At 53.0% G+C, this 24,690-nt stretch overlaps 1 protein-coding gene across 4 annotated transcripts; it reads left to right on the plus strand.

Annotated features, from left to right (window-relative positions):
* Positions 1-3,077: 3,077 nt before the first annotated feature.
* Positions 3,078-16,629, plus strand: YBX2 (Y-box binding protein 2). 4 transcript variants are annotated; one of them, XM_040334217.1, is made up of 10 exons: positions 3,078-3,321; positions 8,996-9,059; positions 9,421-9,454; positions 9,537-9,626; positions 9,712-9,996; positions 12,402-12,502; positions 12,836-13,004; positions 13,085-13,183; positions 14,558-14,642; positions 16,450-16,629. In XM_040334217.1, the coding sequence occupies exons 1-9, from the start codon at positions 3,195-3,197 to the stop codon at positions 14,609-14,611; spliced, it is 1,023 nt and encodes a 340-aa protein (XP_040190151.1). In that variant the 5' UTR covers positions 3,078-3,194; the 3' UTR covers positions 14,612-14,642; positions 16,450-16,629. The 4 variants fall into 4 exon arrangements, with proteins under 4 accessions (XP_040190151.1, XP_040190149.1, XP_040190150.1 ...); XM_040334215.1 differs by lacking the exon at positions 3,078-3,321 and adding an exon at positions 3,412-3,709; XM_040334216.1 differs by lacking the exon at positions 3,078-3,321 and adding an exon at positions 3,412-3,709 and having other exon boundaries at positions 12,851-13,004.
* Positions 16,630-24,690: the final 8,061 nt, after the last annotated feature.

The following is a 24,690-nucleotide window of genomic DNA, read 5'->3' on the forward strand; positions in this document are numbered from 1 at the left end:
GCTATGGGTGAAGCGTTGCTATGGGTGAAGCGTTGCTATGGGTGAAGCGTTGCTATGGGTGATGCGTTGCTATGGGTGAAGCGTTGCTATGGGTGAAGCGTTGCTATGGGTGAAGCGTTGCTATGGGTGATGCGTTGCTATGGGTGAAGTGTTGCTATGGGTGAAGCGTTGCTATGGGTGAAGTATTGCTATGGGTGATGCGTTGCTATGGGTGAAGCGTTGCTATGGGTGATGCGTTGCTATGGGTGAAGTATTGCTATGGGTGATGCGTTGCTATGGGTGAAGCGTTGCTATGAGTGATGCGTTGCTATGGGTGAAGTGTTGCTATGGGTGAAGTGTTGCTATGGGTGATGCGTTGCTATGGGTGAAGCGTTGCTATGGGTGAAGTGTTGCTATGGGTGAAGCGTTGCTATGGGTGAAGTGTTGCTATGGGTGAAGCGTTGCTATGGGTGAAGCGTTGCTATGGGTGAAGCGTTGCTATGGGTGAAGTGTTGCCATGGGTAATGCGTTGCTATGGGTGATGCGTTGCTATGGGTGAAGCGTTGCTATGGGTGATGCGTTGCTATGGGTGAAGTGTTGCTATGGGTGAAGTGTTGCTATGGGTGAAGTGTTGCTATGGGTAATGCGTTGCTATGGGTGAAGCGTTGCTATGGGTGAAGCGTTGCTATGGGTGAAGCGTTGCTATGGGTGAAGTGTTGCTATGGGTAATGCGTTGCTATGGGTGAAGCGTTGCTATGGGTGAAGTGTTGCTATGGGTGAAGCGTTGCTATGAGTGAAGTGTTGCTATGTGTGATGCGTTGCTATGGGTGAAGTGTTGCTATGGGTGAAGTGTTGCTATGGGTGAAGTGTTGCTATGGGTGAAGTGTTGCTATGGGTGAAGTGTTGCTATGGGTAATGCGTTGCTATGGGTGAAGCGTTGCTATGGGTGAAGTGTTGCTATGGGTGAAGCGTTGCTATGAGTGAAGTGTTGCTATGTGTGATGCGTTGCTATGGGTGAAGTGTTGCTATGGGTGAAGCGTTGCTATGGGTGAAGCGTTGCTATGGGTGAAGTGTTGCTATGGGTGATGCGTTGCTATGGGTGAAGTGTTGCTATGGGTGAAGTGTTGCTATGGGTGAAGCGCTGCTATGGGTGAAGCGTTGCTATGGGTGATGCGTTGCTATGGGTGATGCGTTGCTATGGGTGAAGTGTTGCTATGGGTGAAGCGTTGCTATGGGTGAAGCGTTGCTATGGGTGATGCGTTGCTATGGGTGAAGTGTTGCTATGGGTGAAGCGTTGCTATGGGTGAAGCGTTGCTATGGGTGAAGAGTTGCTATGGGTGAAGCGTTGCTATGGGTGAAGTGTTGCTATGGATGATGCGTTGCTATGGGTGAAGTGTTGCTATGGCTGAAGCGTTGCCATGGGTGAAGCGTTGCTATGGGTGAAGTGTTGCTATGGGTGAAGCGTTGCTATGGGTGAAGTGTTGCTATGGATGATGCGTTGCTATGGGTGAAGTGTTGCTATGGGTGAAGTGTTGCTATGGATGATGCGTTGCTATGGGTGAAGCGTTGCTATGGATGAAGTGTTGCTATGGGTGAAGCGTTGCTATGGGTGAAGCGTTGCTATGGATGATGCGTTGCTATGGGTGAAGCGTTGCTATGGGTGAAGCGTTGCTAAGGGTGAAGCGTTGCTATGGGTGAAGCGTTGCTATGGGTGAAGTGTTGCTATGGGTGAAGTGTTGCTATGGGTGAAGCGTTGCTATGGGTGAAGCGCTGCTATGGGTAATGCGTTGCTATGGGTGAAGCGTTGCTATGGGTGATGCGTTGCTATGGGTGAAGCGTTGCTATGGGTGAAGCGTTGCTATGGGTGATGCGTTGCTATGTGTGAAGTGTTGCTATGGGTGAAGCGCTGCTATGGGTGAAGCGTTGCTATGGGTGAAGCGTTGCTATGGGTGATGCGTTGCTATGGGTGAAGCGCTGCTATGGGTGAAGCGTTGCTATGGGTGAAGCGTTGCTATGGGTGATGCGTTGCTATGGGTGATGCGTTGCTATGTGTGAAGTGTTGCTATGGGTGAAGCGTTGCTATGGGTGATGCGTTGCTATGGGTGAAGTGTTGCTATGGGTGAAGCGCTGCTATGGGTGAAGCGTTGCTATGGGTGAAGCGTTGCTATAGGTGATGCGTTGCTATGGGTGAAGCGTTGCTATGGGTGAAGCGTTGCTATGGGTGGTGCGTTGCTATGGGTGAAGCGTTGCTAAGGGTGAAGCGTTGCTATGGGTGAAGCGTTGCTATGGGTGAAGCGTTGCTATGGGTGAAGCGTTGCTATGGGTGAAGCGTTGCTATGGGTGATGCGTTGCTATGGGTGAAGCGTTGCTATGGGTGATGCGTTGCTATGGGTGAAGTGTTGCTATGGGTGAAGCGTTGCTATGGGTGAAGTATTGCTATGGGTGATGCGTTGCTATGGGTGAAGCGTTGCTATGGGTGATGCGTTGCTATGGGTGAAGTATTGCTATGGGTGATGCGTTGCTATGGGTGAAGCGTTGCTATGAGTGATGCGTTGCTATGGGTGAAGTGTTGCTATGGGTGAAGTGTTGCTATGGGTGATGCGTTGCTATGGGTGAAGCGTTGCTATGGGTGAAGCGTTGCTAAGGGTGAAGCGTTGCTAAGGGTGAAGTGTTGCCATGGGTGAAGCGTTGCTATGGGTGAAGCGTTGCCATGGGTGAAGCGTTGCCATGGGTGACGTGTTCCTTCCCCCAGTACAGGGCCCTCTGGAGGTGACCAATCAGGAGGTAGAGATTTCTGTCATTGTATGATGTCACTGTGTGACGTCAGGAGCAGTCTCAGACCCCGCCCCCGTCTCTCACCTGCACTCCGGGACACACAGCTCTCCGATTCCTGTCAGGAATTCTTCTCGGCCAATCAGAGCGCGGCGCCAAGCACACGTGACGCGGAGCGGCGAATCACAGAGGCGACCTGTCCTCCCTCAGCGCAGGTTCCTTTTTCCCGCCACAATCAGACAAGGGGGCGGGTTCGTTCCTCCGGCCACTCAGCGGGCGGCTGGCTGTGACGGACACGGCGGCCGTCCAATCAGAAGTCTCCCCTCCGGGGCGGCGGGGTATAAGAGGCAGGCGGCCCCGGCCGGGCTCGGCTCTCGGTAACAGGTGGGGGGAGGGGAAGAACTGACGTCACCAAACCGCAAGACACGCCTATCCGACCCAGAATGACGGAGGTGGAGCCCCGGGGCCCCGAACCGGCCCTACAGGAGCCCGAGAAGGACATCACGGCCGTGACCCCCGTGACCGGGGAGGAGCGGAACACCCAGGACCAGAGCAACAAGAAAGTGCTGGGTGAGTGCGCTATATGGACCGGTCCGATATGTGTGTGTATGGACCGGGACCAGAGCAACAAGAAGGTGCTGGGTGAGTGCGCTATACGGACCGGTCCCATATATAATGTGTATAGACCGGAACCAGGACCAGAGCAACAAGAAAGTGCTGGGTGAGTGCGCTATACGGACCGGTCCGATATGTGTGTGTATAGACCGGAACCAGGACCAGAGCAACAAGAAAGTGCTGGGTGAGTGCGCTATACGGACCGGTCCGATATGTGTGTGTATAGACCGGAACCAGGACCAGAGCAACAAGAAAGTGCTGGGTGAGTGCGCTATACGGACCGGTCCGATATGTGTGTGTATAGACCGGAACAACCAGGACCAGAGCAACAAGAAAGTGCTGGGTGAGTCCCATATATGTGTGTGTATGGACCGGTCCGATATGTGTGTGTATAGACCGGGACCAGAGCAACAAGAAAGTGCTGGGTGAGTCCCCTATGTGTGTGTATGGACCGGTCCCATATGTGTGTGTATGGACCGGGACCAGAGCAACAAGAAAGTGCTGGGTGAGTCCCCTATGTGTGTGTATGGACCGGTCCCATATGTGTGTGTATGGACCGGGACCAGAGCAACAAGAAAGTGCTGGGTGAGTGCGCTATACGGACCGGTCCGATATATGTGTATAGACCGGAACAACCAGGACCAGAGCAACAAGAAGGTGCTGGGTGAGTCCCCTATGTGTGTGTATGGACCGGTCCCATATGTGTGTGTATAGACCGGAACCAGGACCAGAGCAACAAGAAGGTGCTGGGTGAGTCCCGTATATGTGTGTATGGACCGGTCCCATATGTGTGTGTATAGACCAGGACCAGAGCAACAAGAAAGTGCTGGGTGAGTCCAATATAGGTGTGTATGGACCGGTCCCATATGTGTGTGTATGGACCGGTCCCATATGTGTGTGTATGGACCGGTCCCATATGTGTGTGTATGGACCGGTCCCATATGTGTGTGTATGGACCGGTCCCATATAGGTGTGTGTATAGACCGGTCCCATATAGGTGTGTGTGTATAGACCGGTCCCATATAGGTGTGTATAGACCGGTCCCATATAGGTGTGTGTATAGACCGGTCCCATATGTGTGTGTATGGACCGGTCCCATATGTGTGTGTATAGACCGGTCCCATATAGGTGTGTGTGTATAGACCGGTCCCATATAGGTGTGTGTGTATAGACCGGTCCCATATAGGTGTGTGTGTATAGACCGGTCCCATATGTGTGTGTATAGACCGGTCCCATATATGTGTGTGTATGGACCGGTCCCATATATGTGTGTGTATGGACCGGTCCCATATATGTGTGTGTGTATAGACCGGTCCCATATATGTGTGTGTATAGACCGGTCCCATATATGTGTGTGTATAGACCGGTCCCATATATGTGTGTGTATGGACCGGTCCCATATATGTGTGTGTATGGACCGGTCCCATATATGTGTGTGTGTATAGACCGGTCCCATATATGTGTGTGTATAGACCGGTCCCATATATGTGTGTGTATAGACCGGTCCCATATATGTGTGTGTATGGACCGGTCCCATATATGTGTGTGTATGGACCGGTCCCATATATGTGTGTGTATGGACCGGTCCATATATATGTGTGTATAGACCGGTCCCATATATGTGTGTGTATGGACCGGTCCCATATATGTGTGTGTATGGACCGGTCCCATATATGTGTGTGTATGGACCGGTCCCATATATGTGTGTGTATGGACCGGTCCCATATGTGTGTGTATGGACCGGTCCCATATATGTGTGTGTATAGACCGGTCCCATATATGTGTGTGTATAGACCGGTCCCATATATGTGTGTGTATGGACCGGTCCCATATATGTGTGTGTATGGACCGGTCCCATATATGTGTGTGTATAGACCGGTCCCATATATGTGTGTGTATAGACCGGTCCCATATATGTGTGTGTATGGACCGGTCCCATATATATATGTGTGTGTGTGTATAGACCGGTCCCATATATGTGTGTGTATGGACCGGTCCCATATATATGTGTGTGTGTGTATAGACCGGAACAACCAGGACCAGAGCAACAAGAAGGTGCTGGGTGAGTCCCATATAGGTGTGTATGGACCGGTCCCATATATGTGTGTGTATAGACCGGTCCCATATATGTGTGTGTGTATAGACCGGTCCCATATGTGCGTGTATAGACCGGTCCCATATATGTGTGTGTATAGACCGGTCCCATATATGTGTGTGTATGGACCGGTCCCATATATGTGTGTGTATGGACCGGTCCCATATATGTGTGTGTATGGACCGGTCCCATATATGTGTGTATGGACCGGTCCCATATATGTGTGTGTATGGACCGGTCCCATATATGTGTGTGTATGGACCGGTCCCATATATGTGTGTGTATGGACCGGTCCCATATATGTGTGTGTATGGACCGGTCCCATATATGTGTGTGTATGGACCGGTCCCATATATGTGTGTGTATGGACCGGTCCCATATATGTGTGTGTATGGACCGGTCCCATATATGTGTCCACCTTTAGCGCCCGTTAGATCTGGTAACTGAAGTGATGTTCAGTCACGGCCATCTTGGTACACCCCTGCACTCAGCCTACAGTCTGAAGTCTCCAGGCAGCCATCTTGGTACACCCCGCACTCAGCCTACAGTCTGAAGTCTCCAGGCAGCCATCTTGGTACACCCCGCACTCAGCCTACAGTCTGAAGTCTCCAGGCAGCCATCTTGGTACACCCCGCACTCAGCCTACATTCTGAAGTCTCCAGGCAGCCATCTTGGTACACCCCACACTCAGCCTACAGTCTGTAGTCTCCAGGCAGCCATCTTGGTACACCCAGCAGAGTCTTGCCTGTCACACCTATTTGTACCAGTAAGCTGCCCTTGTATGGAGGCATTCAGGGTTTTGATGATTTATAAAATCAGCGGCGTTCTGTTATCGGACCTGAGAACGCTCCTCGCTGTTTAAAAATACAACATCAAAACCATCCGATGGATTTCTAAATCCTGAATGTCACTATATAGGTTCAGTTTACTGCTACAACGAGGTGTGGCATGCAAGACCTCTCTGGGTGTACCAAGATGGCTGCCTGGAGACTTCAGACTGTAGGCTGAGTGCGGGGTGTACCAAGATGGCTGCCTGGAGACTTCAGACTGTAGGCTGAGTGCGGGGTGCACCAAGATGGCTGCCTGGAGACTTCAGACTGTAGGCTGAGTGCGGGGTGTACCAAGATGGCTCACTTGAGACTGTAGGCCGAGTGCGGGGTGTACCAAGATGGCTGCCTGGAGACTTCAGACTGTAGGCTGAGCGCGGGGTGTACCAAGATGGCTGCCTGGAGACTTCAGACTGTAGGCTGAGTGCTGGGTGTACCAAGATGGCTCACTTGAGACTGTAGGCCGAGTGCGGGGTGCACCAAGATGGCTGCCTGGAGACTTCAGACTGTAGGCTGAGTGCTGGGTGTACCAAGATGGCTCACTTGAGACTGTAGGCCGAGTGCGGGGTGTACCAAGATGGCTGCCTGGAGACTTCAGACTGTAGGCTGAGTGCGGGGTGCACCAAGATGGCTGCCTGGAGACTTCAGACTGTAGGCCGAGTGCGGGGTGTACCAAGATGGCTGCCTGGAGACTTCAGACTGTAGGCTGAGCGCGGGGTGTACCAAGATGGCTGCCTGGAGACGTCAGACTGTAGGCTGAGTGCGGGGTGCACCAAGATGGCTGCCTGGAGACTTCAGACTGTAGGCTGAGTGCGGGGTGTACCAAGATGGCTCACTTGAGACTGTAGGCCGAGTGCGGGGTGTACCAAGATGGCTGCCTGGAGACTTCAGACTGTAGGCTGAGCGCGGGGTGTACCAAGATGGCTGCCTGGAGACTTCAGACTGTAGGCTGAGTGCTGGGTGTACCAAGATGGCTCACTTGAGACTGTAGGCCGAGTGCGGGGTGTACCAAGATGGCTGCCTGGAGACTTCAGACTGTAGGCTGAGTGCGGGGTGCACCAAGATGGCTGCCTGGAGACTTCAGACTGTAGGCTGAGTGCGGGGTGTACCAAGATGGCTGCCTGGAGACTTCAGACTGTAGGCTGAGTGTACCAAGATGGCTCACTTGAGACTGTAGGCCGAGTGCGGGGTGTACCAAGATGGCTCCCTGGAGACTTTAGACTGTAGGCAGGGTGTACCAAGATGGCTGCCTGGAGACTTCAGACTGTAGGCAGGGTGTACCAAGATGGCCGTGACTGAACGTCTCTCCCATTACCAGATCTGATGGGTTGTCTAATCTGACGGAACACTGGCATTTAGCTTGTTCTAAAATGTAACCTCCAATCAGACGTAACTATACTAGATCTATATACTACTCCAACAATTACTCTGGAATTCAAGGTGTGTGGGGGGGGGGGGTGTAGTGAGGTGTGGGGCCTGGGGGGGGGGGGGGCGGGCTGTAGTGAGGTGTGGGGCCCGGGGGGGGGGGGGGGTAGTGACCTCCATAGACTTCTGTGTATGGAATCATCACCCCCGCAGATTTGGAATCATGTGACTTGAGTGGTTTTGGGGGGACACAATAGAACCCCGCCCCCCCCCTATACTGAGTACACGGACCCCCACACATGGGGAAATCACCACACTGCAGTACAGAAAACCCTCCAGCAGATGGAGACAAAGCTCCACCAAGAAGAGTTGGAGAAATTTACATGGATTACTCTGCTCCCCAGGAGAGAGATCAGAGGTGTGATGGGGCGCCCCCCCAGGAGAAATGAGGTGGGGGGGGGGGGCCATGAGAAATTTCATCATGAGTTTAGGCTAATATGTATTGAGGGACTGGCGGGGGGGGGGGTTTGTCAAGGGTTTGGTGGGTAATGGAAGGGTTGGCAGATGTAGGTGGGGAGGTGATGTGTGGAGGAATTGGCAGGGGGTTGGGAGTGAAGGCCAGTGCAGGGGTTGGCAGATGTGGGGTGGAGGAATGGGAAGGTAGGGTGCCAGTGGCGTGCTTGGCAGGGGGTGGAGGCCAGAGGGAGGGGTATGCCAGTGGAAGGGTTGGCAGATGTGGGTTTGAGGGATTGGTTGGGAGTGAAGACCAGTGCAGGGGTTGGCAGATGTGGGGTGGAGGAATGGGAAGGTAGGGTGCCAGTGGCGTGCTTGGCAGGGGGTGGAGGCCAGAGGGAGGGGTATGCCAGTGGAAGGGTTGGCAGATGTGGGTTTGAGGGATTGGTTGGGAGTGAAGGCCAGTGCAGGGGTTGGTAGATGTGGGTTGGAGGAAAGGGAAGGTAGGGTGCCAGTGGCGTGCTTGGCAGGGGGGTGGAGGCCAGAGGGAGGGGTATGCCAGTGGAAGGGTTGGCAGATGTGGGTTTGAGGGATTGGCAGGTTGGGTGGAGGCCAGTGGAATAATTGCTGTAGGCCTCTAGGAAGACGCTTGGGCTTGGACCTAATGACTCGGCCAATCGTCATGCTGCTATTAAGGTGTGGGTGGAGCTAGCACAGCACCGCTTATCTTGCAGGGGTGAATTTCTTTCCAGCGTTGGGTATGTAGAGTTCCCGGAGATGACCTCCCTATAGGTGAGGTCTCCCGTAGAATGAATGATCCTCTTGCCGTAGATCGGGGAAGTGCAGGACGGCAGTTGTGTGTCTGACTGGCGTCTTTCTTGTATTGCAGCCACCCAGGTGCAGGGCACGGTGAAGTGGTTCAATGTGCGGAATGGATACGGCTTTATAAACAGGTATGACTTGGGGGGGGGGGGGGGGGCTTCTTCTTCTCGTGGTGGGGCTCCTTCTTCTCGTGGTGGGGCTCCTTCTTCTCGTGGTGGGGCTCCTTCTTCTCGTGGTGGGGCTCCTTCTTCTCGTGGTGGGGCTCCTTCTTCTTGTGGTGGGGCTCCTTCTTCTTGTGGTGGGGCTCCTTCTCGTGGTGGGGCTCCTTCTTCTCGTGGTGGGGCTCCTTCTTCTCGTGGTGGGGCTCCTTCTTCTCGTGGTGGGGCTCCTTCTTCTCGTGGTGGGGCTCCTTCTTCTCGTGGTGGGGCTCCTTCTTCTCGTGGTGGGGCTCCTTCTCGTATAGTACACTTAACACCGGGACCTTTCTTTCAGGAATGACACCAAGGAAGACGTCTTTGTCCATCAGGTGAGTGTTGGGCTCTCTGGGCTGTGACTCCGGGAGGGTTACGGTAATATGGAAAGTAACGATTTTTCTTCACTGGCTTCAGACGGCAATAAAGAGAAACAACCCTCGGAAGTTTCTTCGCAGTGTTGGGGACGGGGAGACGGTGGAGTTTGATGTAGTGGAGGGAGAGAAGGTGGGTGTTGCTCCTTGTAATGATGTAGGTGATGGCAGGGTGGGTGTCATCGCTCCTCTTGTTTTATCCTCTTATCTCTGTTCAGGGCGCAGAAGCCGCCAATGTGACTGGCCCCGGGGGTGTGCCGGTGAAGGGCAGCAGATTTGCCCCAAACAGAAGGAGGTTCCGTAGGCGCCCATTCCGGCCAAGAGGGGATCTGTCCGGGTCTGGTGGAGAAGGTGGGAATGCAGAGCCTATGAGTGAGGGGGAGAGAGGAGAGGATGTCTCCCCCCAGCAAAGACAACCACCACGTAGGCGCCCACCTCCTTTCTTCTACAGGCGTCGCTTTGGAAGAGGCCCCAGGCCACCTGGTCAGCAGCAAGCCGCAGAGGTAAGGCTATAACTTGTATATCAGTTTCCTGTGGCACCATGTACCTCATGGGCACATTGCCCGCTGGGCGATTCTACTGGTGGAAGTGGAGGCACACTTTGGGTCTTCAATCTGCAGTGGGTATATTGGGAGTCATGCATTGGGTTTGCGTGTCTGTGGAGGGTGGATTAGGAAGCACATGTTGGGTTTTTGGTTTGGAGGGTGGATTAGGAGGCACACGTTAGGTTCTCGTGTCTGTGGAGGGTGGATTAGGAGGCACACGTTAGGTTCTCGTGTCTGTGGAGGGTGGATTAGGAGGCACACGTTGGGTTCTCGTGTCTGTGGAGGGTGGATTAGGAGGCACACGTTGGGTCTCGTGTCTGTGGAGGGTGGATTAGGAGGCACACGTTGGGTTCTCGTGTCTGTGGAGGGTGGATTAGGAGGCACACGTTGGGTTCTCGTGTCTGGAGGGTGGATTAGGAGGCACATGTTGGGTCTCGTGTCTGTGGAGGGTGGATTAGGAGGCACACGTTGGGTTCTCGTGTCTGTGGAGGGTGGATTAGGAGCTACAAATTGGGTTCTCGTGTCTCTGGAGGGTGGATTAGGAGGCACACGTTGGGTTCTCGTGTCTGGAGGGTGGATTAGGAGGCACACGTTGGGTTCTCGTGTCTGTGGAGGGTGGATTAGGAGGCACACGTTGGGTTCTCGTGTCTGTGGAGGGTGGATTAGGAGGCACACGTTGGGTTCTCGTGTCTGGAGGGTGAATTAGGAGGCACACGTTGGTCTCGTGTCTGTGGAGGGTGGATTAGGAGGCACAAGTTGGGTTCTCGTGTCTGTGGAGGGTGGATTAGGAGGCACACGTTGGGTTCTCATGTCTGGAGGGTGGATTAGGAGGCACACGTTGGGGTTTCGTGTCTGTGGGGGGTGGATTAGGAGGTACACGTTGGGCTCTCGTGTCTGTGGAGGGTGGATTAGGAGGCACATGTTGGGTTCTCGTGTCTGTGGAGGGTGGATTAGGAGGCACACGTTGGGTTCTCATGTCTGGAGGGTGGATTAGGAGGCACACGTTGGGGTTTCGTGTCTGTGGAGGGTGGATTAGGAGGCACACGTTGGGCTCTCGTGTCTGTGGAGGGTGGATTAGGAGGCACATGTTGGGTTCTCGTGTCTGTGGAGGGTGGATTAGGAGGCACACGTTGGGTTCTCGTGTCTCTGGAGGGTGGATTAGGAGGCACATGTTGGGTTCTCGTGTCTGTGGAGGGTGAATTAGGAGGTACACGTTGGGTTCTCGTGTCTGTGGAGGGTGGATTAGGAGGCACATGTTGGGTTCTCGTGTCTGTGGAGGGTGAATTAGGAGGTACACGTTGGGTTCTCGTGTCTGTGGAGGGTGGATTAGGAGGCACATGTTGGGTTCTCGTGTTTGTGGAGGGTGGATTAGGAGGCACATGTTGGGTTCTCGTGTCTGTGGAGGGTGGATTAGGAGGCACATGTTGGGTTCTCGTGTCTGGAGGGTGGATTAGGAGGTACAAATTGGGTTCTCGTGTCTGGAGGGTGGATTAGGAGGCACACGTTGGGTTCTCGTGTCTGGAGGGTGTATTAGGAGGCACACGTTGGTGTCTCGTGTCTGTGGAGGGTGGATTAGGAGGCACACGTTGGTGTCTCGTGTCTGTGGAGGGTGGATTAGGAGGCACATGTTGGGTTCTCGTGTCTGTGGAGGGTGGATTAGGAGGCACACGTTGGGTTCTCGTGTCTCTGGAGGGTGGATTAGGAGGTACACGTTGGGTTCTCGTGTCTGTGGAGGGTGGATTAGGAGGCACACGTTGGGTTCTCGTGTCTGTGGAGGGTGGGTTAGGAGGCACACGTTGGGTTCTCGTGTCTGGAGGGTGGATTAGGAGGCACACGTTGGGTTCTCGTGTCTGGAGGGTGGATTAGGAGGTACAAATTGGGTTCTCGTGTCTGGAGGGTGTATTAGGAGGCACACGTTGGGTTCTCGTGTCTGTGGAGGGTGGATTAGGAGGTACAAGTTGGGTTCTCGTGTCTGTGGAGGGTGGATTAGGAGGCACACGTTGGTGTCTCGTGTCTGTGGAGGGTGGATTAGGAGGCACATGTTGGGTTCTCGTGTCTGTGGAGGGTGGATTAGGAGGCACACGTTGGGTTCTCGTGTCTCTGGAGGGTGGATTAGGAGGTACACGTTGGGTTCTCGTGTCTCTGGAGGGTGGATTAGGAGGCGCACGTTGGGTTCTCGTGTCTGTGGAGGGTGGGTTAGGAGGCACACGTTGGGTTCTCGTGTCTGGAGGGTGGATTAGGAGGCACACGTTGGGTTCTCGTGTCTGGAGGGTGGATTAGGAGGCACACGTTGGGTCTTGTGGTGATAAGTATTGCCCTTGGTCAGAGTATTAGAATTCACCATGGCCTTCTTTCATCTGTAGGATGCGGAGAATAAAGATCCAGCATCAGCAGAAGCTCAGCCTAGTGGAGATGACCAGCAGAGGCCGCCGCCTCCACGCCGCTTCCGTCCCAGATGGCGAAGGTATGTACACACGGGCATGAGGGCATTGGGTGCAGCATATGTGCATCTGGAGGGGTTGTTGGAGGTCAATCTTGGTGCTTGAAGTGATGGTTAACCACCTGATCTTGTTGGCCCTTTACTGCCCCTAGACTTGATCAGGCTTCCAGGAAGACCTGGGGTGGCCATGTCTCCAATGTACCCTCAGGATTCCCCCAACGCTCGTTTCCAGGGCAGGAAGAGTAGCTGCCTCCTCTCCTGATCCTTGGCATTTCTCTGGGTATCCGGGCCTAAGGACTTGGAGCTGCATTTTTCTCTGGGTGTGTTAATATCTCATGTTCCTGTATTACCTCACAGACCTTTCCGCCCTAGACCTCCACCAACGCAGAACGCTGAAGGAGTAGAGAATGCTCCCAAACCCACAGCTAATGAAGAGCTCCGTCCAGAGCCTCAGCGTCAAAGGAACCGCCCCTATTTCCAGCGTCGCAGAAGGGGAGGAGGGGCCCCAGGGCAGGCCGCAGCCCCGGTGGGTTTTCTGGATCTTTGCATATGAAGTTTTTATATTTTTGAGGATGAGACCATTTCTAATCTGGACTTTTTCTTCAGGGTGAGGAAAGAAATGCAGCTGAGCCCAGCCAAAGCCCCCCCTCAGAAGCTCCAAAGCCATCGGGTAGCCCTACAGAGGCTGGGAAGAGCCGGGCTGAGGTAATGTGGTCAACCATCTGCTATACATCTTTATCATGGCTGCCTGTAGGTCTCCAGTATCATGGCTGCCTGTAGGTTGTCATCTGCTATGTAGGTCTCCAGTATCATGGCTGCCTGTGGGTTCCCATCTGCTATGTAGGTTTCCAGTATCATGGCTGCCTGTAGGTTCCTGTCTGCTATGTAGGTCTCCAGTATCATGGCTGCCTGTAGGTTCCCGTCTGCTATGTAGGTCTCCAGTATCATGGCTGCCTGTAGGTTCCTGTCTATGTAGGTCTCCAGTATCATGGCTGCCTGTGGGTTCCCATCTGCTATGTAGGTTTCCAGTATCATGGCTGCCTGTAGGTTCCCGTCTGCTATGTAGGTCTCCAGTATCATGGCTGCCTGTAGGTTCCCGTCTGCTATGTAGGTCTCCAGTATCATGGCTGCCTGTAGGTTCCCGTCTGCTATGTAGGTCTCCAGTATCATGGCTACCTGTAGGTTCCCATCTGCTATGTAGGTCTCCAGTATCATGGCTGCCTGTAGGTTCCCATCTGCTATGTAGGTCTCCAGTATCATGGCTGCCTGTAGGGTTCCCATCTGCTATGTAGGTCTCCAGTATAATGGCTGCCTGTAGGTTCCCATCTGCTATGTAGGTCTCCAGTATCATGGCTGCCTGTAGGTTGCCATCTATGTAGGTCTCCAGTATCGTGGCTGCCTGTAGGTTCCTGTCTGCTATGTAGGTCTCCAGTATCATGGCTGCCTGTAGGTTCCCGTCTGCTATGTAGGTCTCCAGTATCATGGCTGCCTGTAGGTTCCCGTCTGCTATGTAGGTCTCCAGTATCATGGCTGCCTGTAGGTTCCCGTCTGCTATGTAGGTCTCCAGTATCGTGGCTGCCTGTAGGTTCCTGTCTGCTACGTAGGTTCCCGGTGTCATGGCTGCCTGTAGGTTCCCATCTGCTATGTAGGTCTCCAGTATAGTGGCTGCCTGTAGGTTCCTGTCTGCTATGTAGGTCTCCAGTATCATGGCTGCCTGTAGGTTCCTGTCTGCTACGTAGGTTCCCGGTGTCATGGCTGCCTGTATGACTTATCTTTTAGAGTAGTAATGGCTTTTTAGCAAGCCCTGCCCTCTAGTCGAGATTATTTATGGCTGAGGTCGGTTAAATTGGCCTCCCCATATTCTTCCATCGGCATCATGAAGACTAAACCCTGATTGGTTTAGGCTCCAGACCTGTTTCTTTGTGTCGAAGATCAGCATGTCGGGGTTGGAAGTGGTATTCTGGTGTGGAGCTTCTAGTAAAGGACCAATGTATTGTAGTAAAGGGCAACGTGTGGTGCTCCTGATGGTGGGGATGACTGTTCCTATTTGGTAGTAATTCCAGTATCTACTTTTTTCAGGCTTCGTCTCCTCCACCTCCAGCTGTGGCAGCGGATGTCCCCGCTCCAGAGTGACCCCTCAAATACCAGCTGCATCTGTTATCAGGTATTGTAGAGGCGGGGGCCTTCCCATGTACACAATTTCTATTGGCTCTTGTAGATAAGGGGGGGGGTGTGGATGGGCTTTTGGGTGGTGTGCTCTTCTCTGGAGAGGAGTTATGTGGGTGGGCTCTCCTTGAGGCAGGCTCTAATCCAGGGGTGATGGTGGATTGTGGGTGGTCTCTTTTGGGGGTGGGGTGTGGTTTGTCTGTGTGTGCGCTCTTCAGAGGGTAGTTTAGGCTCTTCTTGGGTCTGGGCTCTTCGTCTTGGGTCTGGGCTCTTCGTCTTGGGTCTGGGCTCTTCGTCTTGGGTCTGGGCTCTTCGTCTTGGGTCTGGGCTCTTCGTCTTGGGTCTGGGCTCTTCGTCTTGGGTCTGGGCTCTTCGTCTTGGGTCTGGGCTCTTCGTCTTGGGTCTGGGCTCTTCGTCTTGGGTCTGGGCTCTTCGTCTTGGGTCTGGGCTCTTCGTCTTGGGTCTGGGCTCTTCGTCTTGGGTCTGGGCTCTTCGTCTTGGGTCTGGGCTCTTCGTCTTGGGTCTGGGCTCTTCGTCTTGGGTCTGGGCTCTTCGTCTTGGGTCTGGGCTCTTCGTCTTGGGTCTGGGCTCTTCGTCTTGGGTCTGGGCTCTTCGTCTTGGGTCTGGGCTCTTCGTCTTGGGTCTGGGCTCTTCGTCTTGGGTCTGGGCTCTTCGTCTTGGGTCTGGGCTCTTCGTCTTGGGTCTGGGCTCTTCGTCTTGGGTCTGGGCTCTTAGTCTTGGGTCTGGGCTCTTCGTCTTGGGTCTGGGCTCTTCGTCTTGGGTCTGGGCTCTTCGTCTTGGGTCTGGGCTCTTCGTCTTGGGTCTGGGCTCTTCGTCTTGGGTCTGGGCTCTTCGTCTTGGGTCTGGGCTCTTCGTCTTGGGTCTGGGCTCTTCGTCTTGGGTCTGGGCTCTTCGTCTTGGGTCTGGGCTCTTCGTCTTGGGTCTGGGCTCTTCGTCTTGGGTCTGGGCTCTTCGTCTTGGGTCTGGGCTCTTCGTCTTGGGTCTGGGCTCTTCGTCTTGGGTCTGGGCTCTTCGTCTTGGGTCTGGGCTCTTCGTCTTGGGTCTGGGCTCTTCGTCTTGGGTCTGGGCTCTTCGTCTTGGGTCTGGGCTCTTCGTCTTGGGTCTGGGCTCTTCGTCTTGGGTCTGGGCTCTTCGTCTTGGGTCTGGGCTCTTCGTCTTGGGTCTGGGCTCTTAGTCTTGGGTCTGGGCTCTTAGTCTTGGGTCTGGGCTCTTAGTCTTGGGTCTGGGCTCTTAGTCTTGGGTCTGGGCTCTTAGTCTTGGGTCTGGGCTCTTAGTCTTGGGTCTGGGCTCTTCGTCTTGGGTCTGGGCTCTTCGTCTTGGGTCTGGGCTCTTCGTCTTGGGTCTGGGCTCTTCGTCTTGGGTCTGGGCTCTTCGTCTTGGGTCTGGGCTCTTCGTCTTGGGTCTGGGCTCTTCGTCTTGGGTCTGGGCTCTTCGTCTTGGGTCTGGGCTCTTCGTCTTGGGTCTGGGCTCTTCGTCTTGGGTCTGGGCTCTTCGTCTTGGGTCTGGGCTCTTCGTCTTGGGTCTGGGCTCTTCGTCTTGGGTCTGGGCTCTTCGTCTTGGGTCTGGGCTCTTCGTCTTGGGTCTGGGCTCTTCTCTGCAGGAGGTGTTGATGTGGGTGGAGTATGGGGTCTTTTTGATGCGGTGTGCTCTTCTGGGGTGGTGTGGATGAATTTCTAGGGGTGGGTTATAGGTTGACTCTTAGGAGCGGGGTGATGGCTGGCTCTTCTCTTGGTGGGGGGGCATACTTGTTTGGACTTTGACCCATGATTTCTTTTGTTCCTCAGGTGCCTTGGATTTCCATCTTACTGCAGCATTCATCTTTGGAGCACAATGTGGGATAAAATGGGGCGTGTCACTGTGTGGGATAAAATGGGGCGTGTTACTATGTATGGGATTGTATGCACTTTAGGACTTTATTTCTGTATTGCACTGACTTGTGTTGTAGTAAAGATGGAAGACCACAATCTGTGTGTGCTGTCATGTGTTCAGTCTGTGGATGGGGTGTGAAGTTGCTATGGGCAATGACGGTCCTTGAGTCGCGTGCCGGCTGTGTCCTGGCAGGGGGCGTTGACTGGAGAGACATGAAGGTTGTACATGGCGGTCTGGATCCTCCAGTCAATGGGAGTAACATCTCTGTAACCTCCTAAACAAAGCGTTCCTCACCCAGAAATTGAGTCTTATGGGGCGTGTATTGCCTTGGGTGGCCATGTTATGTTGGATAATTCTACAGTAAATCCTATCTCTGGGGGGTTATGTTATCCCCCCTCGCCTGGAGAAAGGCTTTCAGCTTTGAATTTGGAGCTTCAGAACAAAAAATCTACCTGGCATCACCACCCACCTCTAAAGTCCTTCCTGTTCAGGAGGTGCTGGCAGGGCCTGTCCCTCAGGTGTACCCCTAGCAGGAACAAGTGGATGGTGGACAATGAGGAGATGGTTACCCAGTGAACAGATGGGTGTAGCCAGTCTTGGTAGGAAAAGTAGATGCTACTACAGTGAGTGGTGGGATTTCATGTGTTGAGGCATACAGTAGATTGCCCCAACAAAGCACCCCGAGCAAGGATCAGTTCTGGGACTATTAGTTTATAATGAAGGTTTGGTATTTGCAGCACCTCCCCCATTTCCACCTTGTATTGCCTGTGCTGGTCAGTTTGCTTTGCATGACCCAGTGGTGTTCTACATCTTATAAAAGCACTTCTGGTGTACAAACAACCTGGTCAAAGTTGGTAAAGTGCACCGGAGCTCAGCCACAACTTTCCACAGAATTTCACTTCCTGCCAAGTCGGGAGCCTGGAGGGTATTAAAAGCCAGGTCTTGTAGTACAATGGCCTACACAAACAAGGCTGCTTCTCATTTGGGTGGAGGAGCCAAGGGAAGCAACGAGAAGATGCATCTAGAATATGCAAAGAGGCATTCTAAGCAAGCGCCGTCTTGGCCAATATTGGCTTTGGCATACCTTGGTCTCGCCCAATATTGGCCCTCCTTGGGTCTTGCCCAATGTTAGCTTTGGCCTTCCTTGGGCCTTGCCCAATATTGGCTTTGGCCTTGCCCAATATTGGCTTTGGCATACCTTGGTCTCACCCAATATTGGCCCTCCTTGGGTCTTGCCCAATGTTGGCTTTGGCCTTCCTTGGGTCTTGCCCAATGTTGGCTTTGGCCTTCCTTGGGTCTTGCCCAAACCCACACGCAGAAATTGTGCCATCAGGCTCTCCTTTTGGTGGTGTGTACTGTACCTGGCGACGGTTATGGGCTGGATGTTCGAACTAGGAACATATGTAACGTTCTTGCAATCTCTTGTTACATATGTTGCGCACGTTTTGCGGACACCAATCCACATAGTACCGCAGATCTTCAGCTTCTCAGAGCAATCGGCACACTTGGTCAAGCACATGCGACGTGTGTGACAGGAGCTCCGTACAGTTAGTCAGCCTGAGCACAGTGGAGGGAGCAGGCATTTCTCGAGTCTGCTCTCGCCCAGATTAGTCAGGCAGGTTCCATCAGCCCCTTGCTGCGACACCTTCACTTACAATCTCCCACTGCTACAGCAACCAGGACCAGCGACATTCTTCCTCCCCCCTGGGCCTCCCCTCTGTACTCCGCAGACATCTCCTCCGGGGAGCCTAAGCAAGGTATCCACCACCCCGGCTATCCATCGCCCAGGACTCCGCTGGCGGCAGTGGCCTAATCCCCTGCGGAGAAACAGACACCCCTAATTGAGGCATCACCCGCCAATCTCTACCCAGCCTCCCCGCCACCTCCTGGAAAGATTTGCGGCGGCCACCTCTAGGAAAGAATGCGGCTTCACTCGCGGCCTAGTGGCTCGCCGCATCGATTCCCAGCAATTTCTCCCTAAACGGCTTAGAAAACTCCCCCCCGGTACCCGGGGAGGAGCCCCATCCTCTCAGTTACCTTAAAGTCTATAGTATCCCGCTAGTGACTTGCGGCGCCCGCATCCACAGCCAGTAAAGTCCACGGCTTCAGCTGCGGCCTAGTCTGGTTTCCCACGTTTATCTAACCAAATATCTCCCCTTCACAAAACAATCTAAAAAAACCCTAGCCCCCTTCAGATCTCTCCCCGCGCTCCCCCCCTTTATAGGGCAGCTGGGGCACCGATGTTTCAGGGGGACCATCTTGGTACACCTCTGTGATTGGGGTGCCCCCACCCCAATCCATTACCAAATAACTACCAGTTGGGTACCCCTGCCCCTTTTCCCTCCAAGGCCACCACCATTACTCGGTTCAGTACTTGATCCAGGGCCACGTCCGATCGCCCCTAGGGGGGCTCGGGAAGGAATTTTTTCCCCCTGCCACGGCACATTGGCATAGCACGGACAGGGGTTTTTCGCCTTCCTCTGGATCAACCAGAGAGGTAGGATTCAGTGAATCGTTCCCATCATATACTGAAACCCACCCCCCCCTTATCGGCATCTGCCCACCAGTGCGTCAGCAACTATGACTAAACTGAGTTACTCGGCAGCAACCATTTGGGGACTAAAGCTATTTGCATCAATATTACCAGCCGCCACCAAAAAAGTCTTAAGGAGTGAACGACTGTTTAGAATCGATCAACAGTCAAACACTACACCTGCTTATCTAAACCAAAGCGCATATCATGCGCTCTGATCAATACAAGATTGGCAGTAAGACACTGAGTTGAAATTCATGATCTCATCCTACAATACGATTTAGACTGTCTCTTTATTACAGAAAGCTGTCTCTCAGCTGACTGTAACACCATTCTAGGTAAACTGGTGCCAGAGAACTATCGCATAATAACCGAAAACAGAGTGGGGCAAAGAGGAGGCGGCCTGGCAGTGATCCACAAGAATTACCTCTCGATCACTAAACCAGACCTTCAAAATACTCTTCCATTCATGGAAACCCTCTCCCTACAGCTTCAAACAAACCCCCAGGCCACCGGGTCCAAAATCGCAGCGTCTCACATCGTTGACTGAGTTCCTTTCCACTTATACACTAAACGGCAAACATTTTTTGCTGCTTGGGGATCTCAACCTTTGGGCCAACTCCTCAGAGGATCATGTGGCAGTCGCTTGCATTGACCACTTGGAAGGACTAGGTCTGCAGCAGCTAGTGTGTGGGCCCACACATACTTCTGGTCACACGCTCGATCTTATTTTCAGACAAGATCTGGAAGTAAAAATTCTGGAAAATGAGCCGTTACCATGGACAGACCATCACGTAATCAAATTCCTGATTACCAAAATGCCTTTGACAAAAATGCCAAAACCAGTGACAACACACTGGACCAGATCTCAGAAGAAGCTCCATTCGTAACTCTTTAAAACAACATTAGGGAACAAAGTAAAAACAATCCACTCACATCAATCAGCCACTGAAACCCATTAACTTGGCTCTACTACAGTCAGCCGACTTGGTAGCGCCCAAACGCAAAACCAGCATCTGGAAAAACATCTCCAGTTGGTTTAACGACCAGCTATTGTCCCTTAAGCAAGAACGTAGAAGAGCGGAAGCAGCTTGGAAAAGAAGCACCACAGACGAAAACCACGCCTTCTACAAGGAAATATCAAAAAAAAAAAAAAATTCAAGGCCAAAAAAACATTTTTCCAAGATTTTCCAAGATTATCACCAATGCCCCAAACCATCCCCTCGAACTCTTCAAACTTGTCACCCAGACCATGAATCCAGTCTGTTTAGAAGCTCCCAATTCAGATACTCAAAAATTTTGCAATGAATTATCGGATCATTTCGTTCAAATCGAAAGGATCCGTGAAAGCATTCAGCAAAACAGCACCCCCCCAATTTCCCCCTAAGTCACCCGCCCAATTCCCACGGGAATCGGCCCCAATCAACAATGTTTACCCTTAAACACATCTCCATCGAGGACACAAAAAATATCAGCACCCTGCGAAATAGCACAGCACCAAATTATATTATCCCCACCAAACTGCTTAAGGAATGTGCTGATATTCTTGCATCACCTATCAAACAGCTGATTAACCAGTCATTCACCGAGGGCACAGTGCCCACCCTGTTGAAACAAGGTATAATCAAACCCATCCTAAAAAAGTCCACCCTGGACCCCAAGGACCCTGAACATCGTCGTCGCATAACAGGTCTGAATGTCTTCTCCAAGGTAATGGAGAAAGAAGTGGTACAACAGCTGCAACAGCACCTAGATACCCATAATCTGCTCCATCCTTATCAATCGGGTTTCCATCCAGGGTACGGGACGGAAACGACATTGCTCAAAATATGGGATGATGCTCTTGAGGCCGCAGACGAAGGAGAATCTCGTCTTCTAGTACTGTTGGACCTCAGCGCAGCTTTTGACACGGTAGACCACAAACTATTGCTGACTCGGCTAGCTGTAGTAGCCAAGATTGCAGAATGTGACTTACCCTGGTTCTCCTCCTTTTTGGAAAACCTTTCACAAATAGTGAAACTGGGACCGTTCACTTCTGAAAAACGCACGGTGTCATGCGGAGTCCCTCAAGGATCCCTTCTGTCACCAGTGCTGTTTAATATCAATCTTTGCCCCCTTTTTGAAATCATTAGCAGCCAAAAGCTGCTCTACCACTCTTATGCGGATGACACACAACTGTATTTTCGTATCTGCAACAAAAAGGATCACCATCTCGGTCTAGAGAAATGCCGCTCTTTGATAGAGAACTGCATGACTAAGAGTTATCTTAAACTCAACGGATCGAAAACAGAACTTCTCCTGTTTCACGCCAATTGAAAGAATCAACCGGCAACAACCTGGACACCTCCGCCCATTCTGGGCCAAATCATCACCCCTAGCGCCAAAGTCAAAAGTCTCGGAGTCATCTTTGACACCCACATGACAATGGACGCACAAATAGGGTCAGTAATCGGCGGATCACACCATCTGCTACACCTACTACGCAGGCTTATCCCATTTATTCCTAAAGAAGACGTAGCAGTCGTGGTGGGAACAATTGTTAACTCCAGACTGGACTATGCAAATGCCCTCTATCTCGGACTCCCAAAGTACCAAATCACTCGCCTGCAGGTCGTTCAGAACACGGCCGCGTGTCTGGTGACTGGAAAAAAACCTTGGGAATCAATCTCACCTTCACTGAGAACCCTTCACTGGCTGCCAGTGAAAGACACAATCACTTTCAAAGCACTCTGCCTGACACATAAATGTATCTTGGGTAAGGCACCCAACTATCTATGCGAAAAACTAAAGGCCTACAACCCCAATCGCGTTCTGCGATCTTCAAACCAAAATGTACTCCAAAACCAGATACAAGTCCAAAGGAGAAAGAAGATTTGCTGTCCAAGGCCCTCGACTTTGGAACACTTTACCAACCTCCATTCGGTTGGAGGAGAACCACTTGGCCTTTAGGAGCAAGATCAAAACCCATCTCTTTTGAGGTCAAAGGAGAAATGGTCAACGATTCAGTTCGCATGTGCAGCGCTATATATGTTTTTCACTCACTCACTTAATGAATTCATCCTTTTTGTATTCCTGGAACCAAATCCTACTTCCCAGGTGGCCAGTGCTTGTTTTCAGGAAGAGGACCGACACCATTTGATGGGTTGTGTGTCATGACAATGCAGGGCCACCACAATCTTTCCATCTGTGGGTCTCCACTGGCATTCTGACAAGGTGGTCTGAGTGATGGAGCTGTGTGATCACTACTTGGTCCCGGAAAGTCATAAATGCTCCAGCTGTTGGGTCTCCGGGTCTGTAATTCAGCACATGTTCTCCACTGGTAAGGTCTGTCAATTAATTCTTGGCTGTGAATAGAAGGATTTGGACCATACACCAGCGGCCTGCCCCTAAAGGGGTGTGTTATGGGTAAGGTGATTATTGCAGGAAGAGGATGTTGAGGTGTATTCAACCGGCACCGTGAAGCTCTATCAGGTATTGGGCAGATGGAAGGCGCTCATGTATTGTGGCCGCTGCACAGCAGAAGTGCTGCGTTGTTCTCAGACCTGCCAAACCTGTCCTTGTAATCTTCAACACCGTGCTTACTAAGCTGCTGTGCCTGAGACTTTATGTATGGATTTTGAGGCCCACAGCCACCCTGTGGGGGGTGATTGCTGCAGGGATGAGGCCCATGCCACCCTGTGGGGGGGATTGCCGAAGGGATGAGGCCCACGTCCCACCCTGTGGGGGGGTGATTGCCGAAGGGATGAGGCCCACGCCCCACCCTGTGGGGGGGTGAAGGGATGAGGCCCACGCCCCACCCTGTGGGGGGGTGAAGGAATGAGGCCCACGCCCCACCCTGTGGGGGAGGTGATTGCCGAAGGGATGAGGCCCATGCCCCACCCTGTGGGGGAGGTGATTGCCGAAGGGATGAGGCCCACGCCCCACCCTGTGGGGGGGTGAAGGGATGAGGCCCACGTCCCACCCTGTGGGGGGGTGAAGGGATGAGGCCCACGCCCCACCCTGTGGGGGAGGTGATTGCCGAAGGGATGAGGCCCACGCCCCACCCTGTGGGGGAGGTGATTGCCGAAGGGATGAGGCCCATGCCCCACCCTGTGGGGGGGTGATTGCCGAAGGGATGAGGCCCATGCCCCACCCTGTGGGGGGGTGATTGCCGAAGGGATGAGGCCCACGCCCCACCCTGTGAGGGGGGGGGGGGTGATTGCCGAAGGGATGAGGCCCACGCCCCACCCTGTGGGGGGGGGGGTGATTGCCGAAGGGATGAGGCCTACGCCCCACCCTGTGGGGGGGTGATTGCCGAAGGGATGAGGCCCATGCCCCACCCTGTGGGGGGGTGATTGCCGAAGGGATGAGGCCCACGCCCCACCCTGTGGGGGGGGGGGTGATTGCCGAAGGGATGAGGCCCACGCCCCACCCTGTGGGGGGGTGATTGCAGAAGGGATGAGGCCCACGCCCCACCCTGTGGGGGGGTGATTGCCGAAGGGATGAGGCCCATGCCCCACCCTGTGGGGGGGTGATTGCAGAAGGGATGAGGCCCACGCCCCACCCTGTGGGGGGGTGATTGCAGAAGGGATGAGGCCCACGCCCCACCTTGTGGGGGTGATTGCCGGAAGGGATGAGGTCCACGCCCCTGTGGGGGGGGGGGGTGATTGCCGAAGGGATGAGGCCCACGCCCCACCCTGTGGGGGGTGATTGCCGGAAGGGATGAGGCCCACGCCCCACCCTGTGGGGGGTGATTGCCGGAAGGGATGAGGCCCACGCCCCACCTTGTGGGGGTGATTGCCGGAAGGGATGAGGCCCACGCCCCCCTTTTGGGGTGTATGCTGCATGGAGGAGGCTCACAGCGAAGTCCCCCATATGGGTCATTGCTACATGGATAGTGCATGAGGCCCCCCAGTGACTTTTCAGAGCCTTTTTGGCCGTAAAACTCAGCATGGCTTTCATTTTTTTTATTTGACCTTTTGTTCCTTTTACATTTTCTCACCTGCTGTAGAACTGTGGTCCCCGTTCCACCACATCTGGTAGTGATCACGCTGTATGAGGAGCCCCAACCTACTTCTATTCACGCAGTGTCGGGATTGGTTGCTAGCGCTGTTTGGTGTAATTGGGCACCCGATCTTCTGTGTCCCTTCAAGCTGAATCTAGTTTAAGTTTCTTAACGGACTTCTGTGTCGTTGGCCTGCCATGCTTGTACTTGAGGGGTTCAAGACATTCCCTACATGTGCAATCATAGCTGTGCCTATTGGTCCGTCTCTCCCCTCCAGGCTCAGGGTTTGGCAGCTAGTGCCGAGTTATCATACCTTTTTGTAATCGTGTGTTGCTTTCTTCTTTTTAGTAGATGATAAAATGTAATTCTCCTGAGGAAGCTACTATCCGTGGTGAAACATGTTGAGAATTTTTGTCAGATTGTACATTTGGATAGATTTTATTCTGTCCACTTTCTAATACATTTTCTTTTTTTTTTTGCACAAAAAAAAAATCCCAATTCCCACTATTCACTGCCCAGTGGAATGTTCTGTATAATGAACTCTATGGAACACCAGTCTCGTCCCTGAAGTGGGTACTTTAGAGCTCCATAAGGACTGTATAATGTGTGGCTCTCACAGGCGGACTCCCAAGGGGCCCT

This window comes from Rana temporaria (assembly GCF_905171775.1).
Source record: "Rana temporaria chromosome 3 unlocalized genomic scaffold, aRanTem1.1 chr3b, whole genome shotgun sequence".
Lineage (NCBI taxonomy): Eukaryota > Metazoa > Chordata > Amphibia > Anura > Ranidae > Rana > Rana temporaria.

Coding starts and splice junctions, on each gene's coding strand:
- YBX2 (XM_040334215.1), top strand. CDS start 3,427: ATGTGTATAGACCGGAACCAGGACCAGAGCAACAAGAAAGTGCTGGGT. Junction 9,455..9,536: donor AAGACGTCTTTGTCCATCAG/GTGAGTGTTGGG, acceptor CACTGGCTTCAG/ACGGCAATAAAGAGAAACAA. Junction 12,503..12,835: donor TTCCGTCCCAGATGGCGAAG/GTATGTACACAC, acceptor ATTACCTCACAG/ACCTTTCCGCCCTAGACCTC.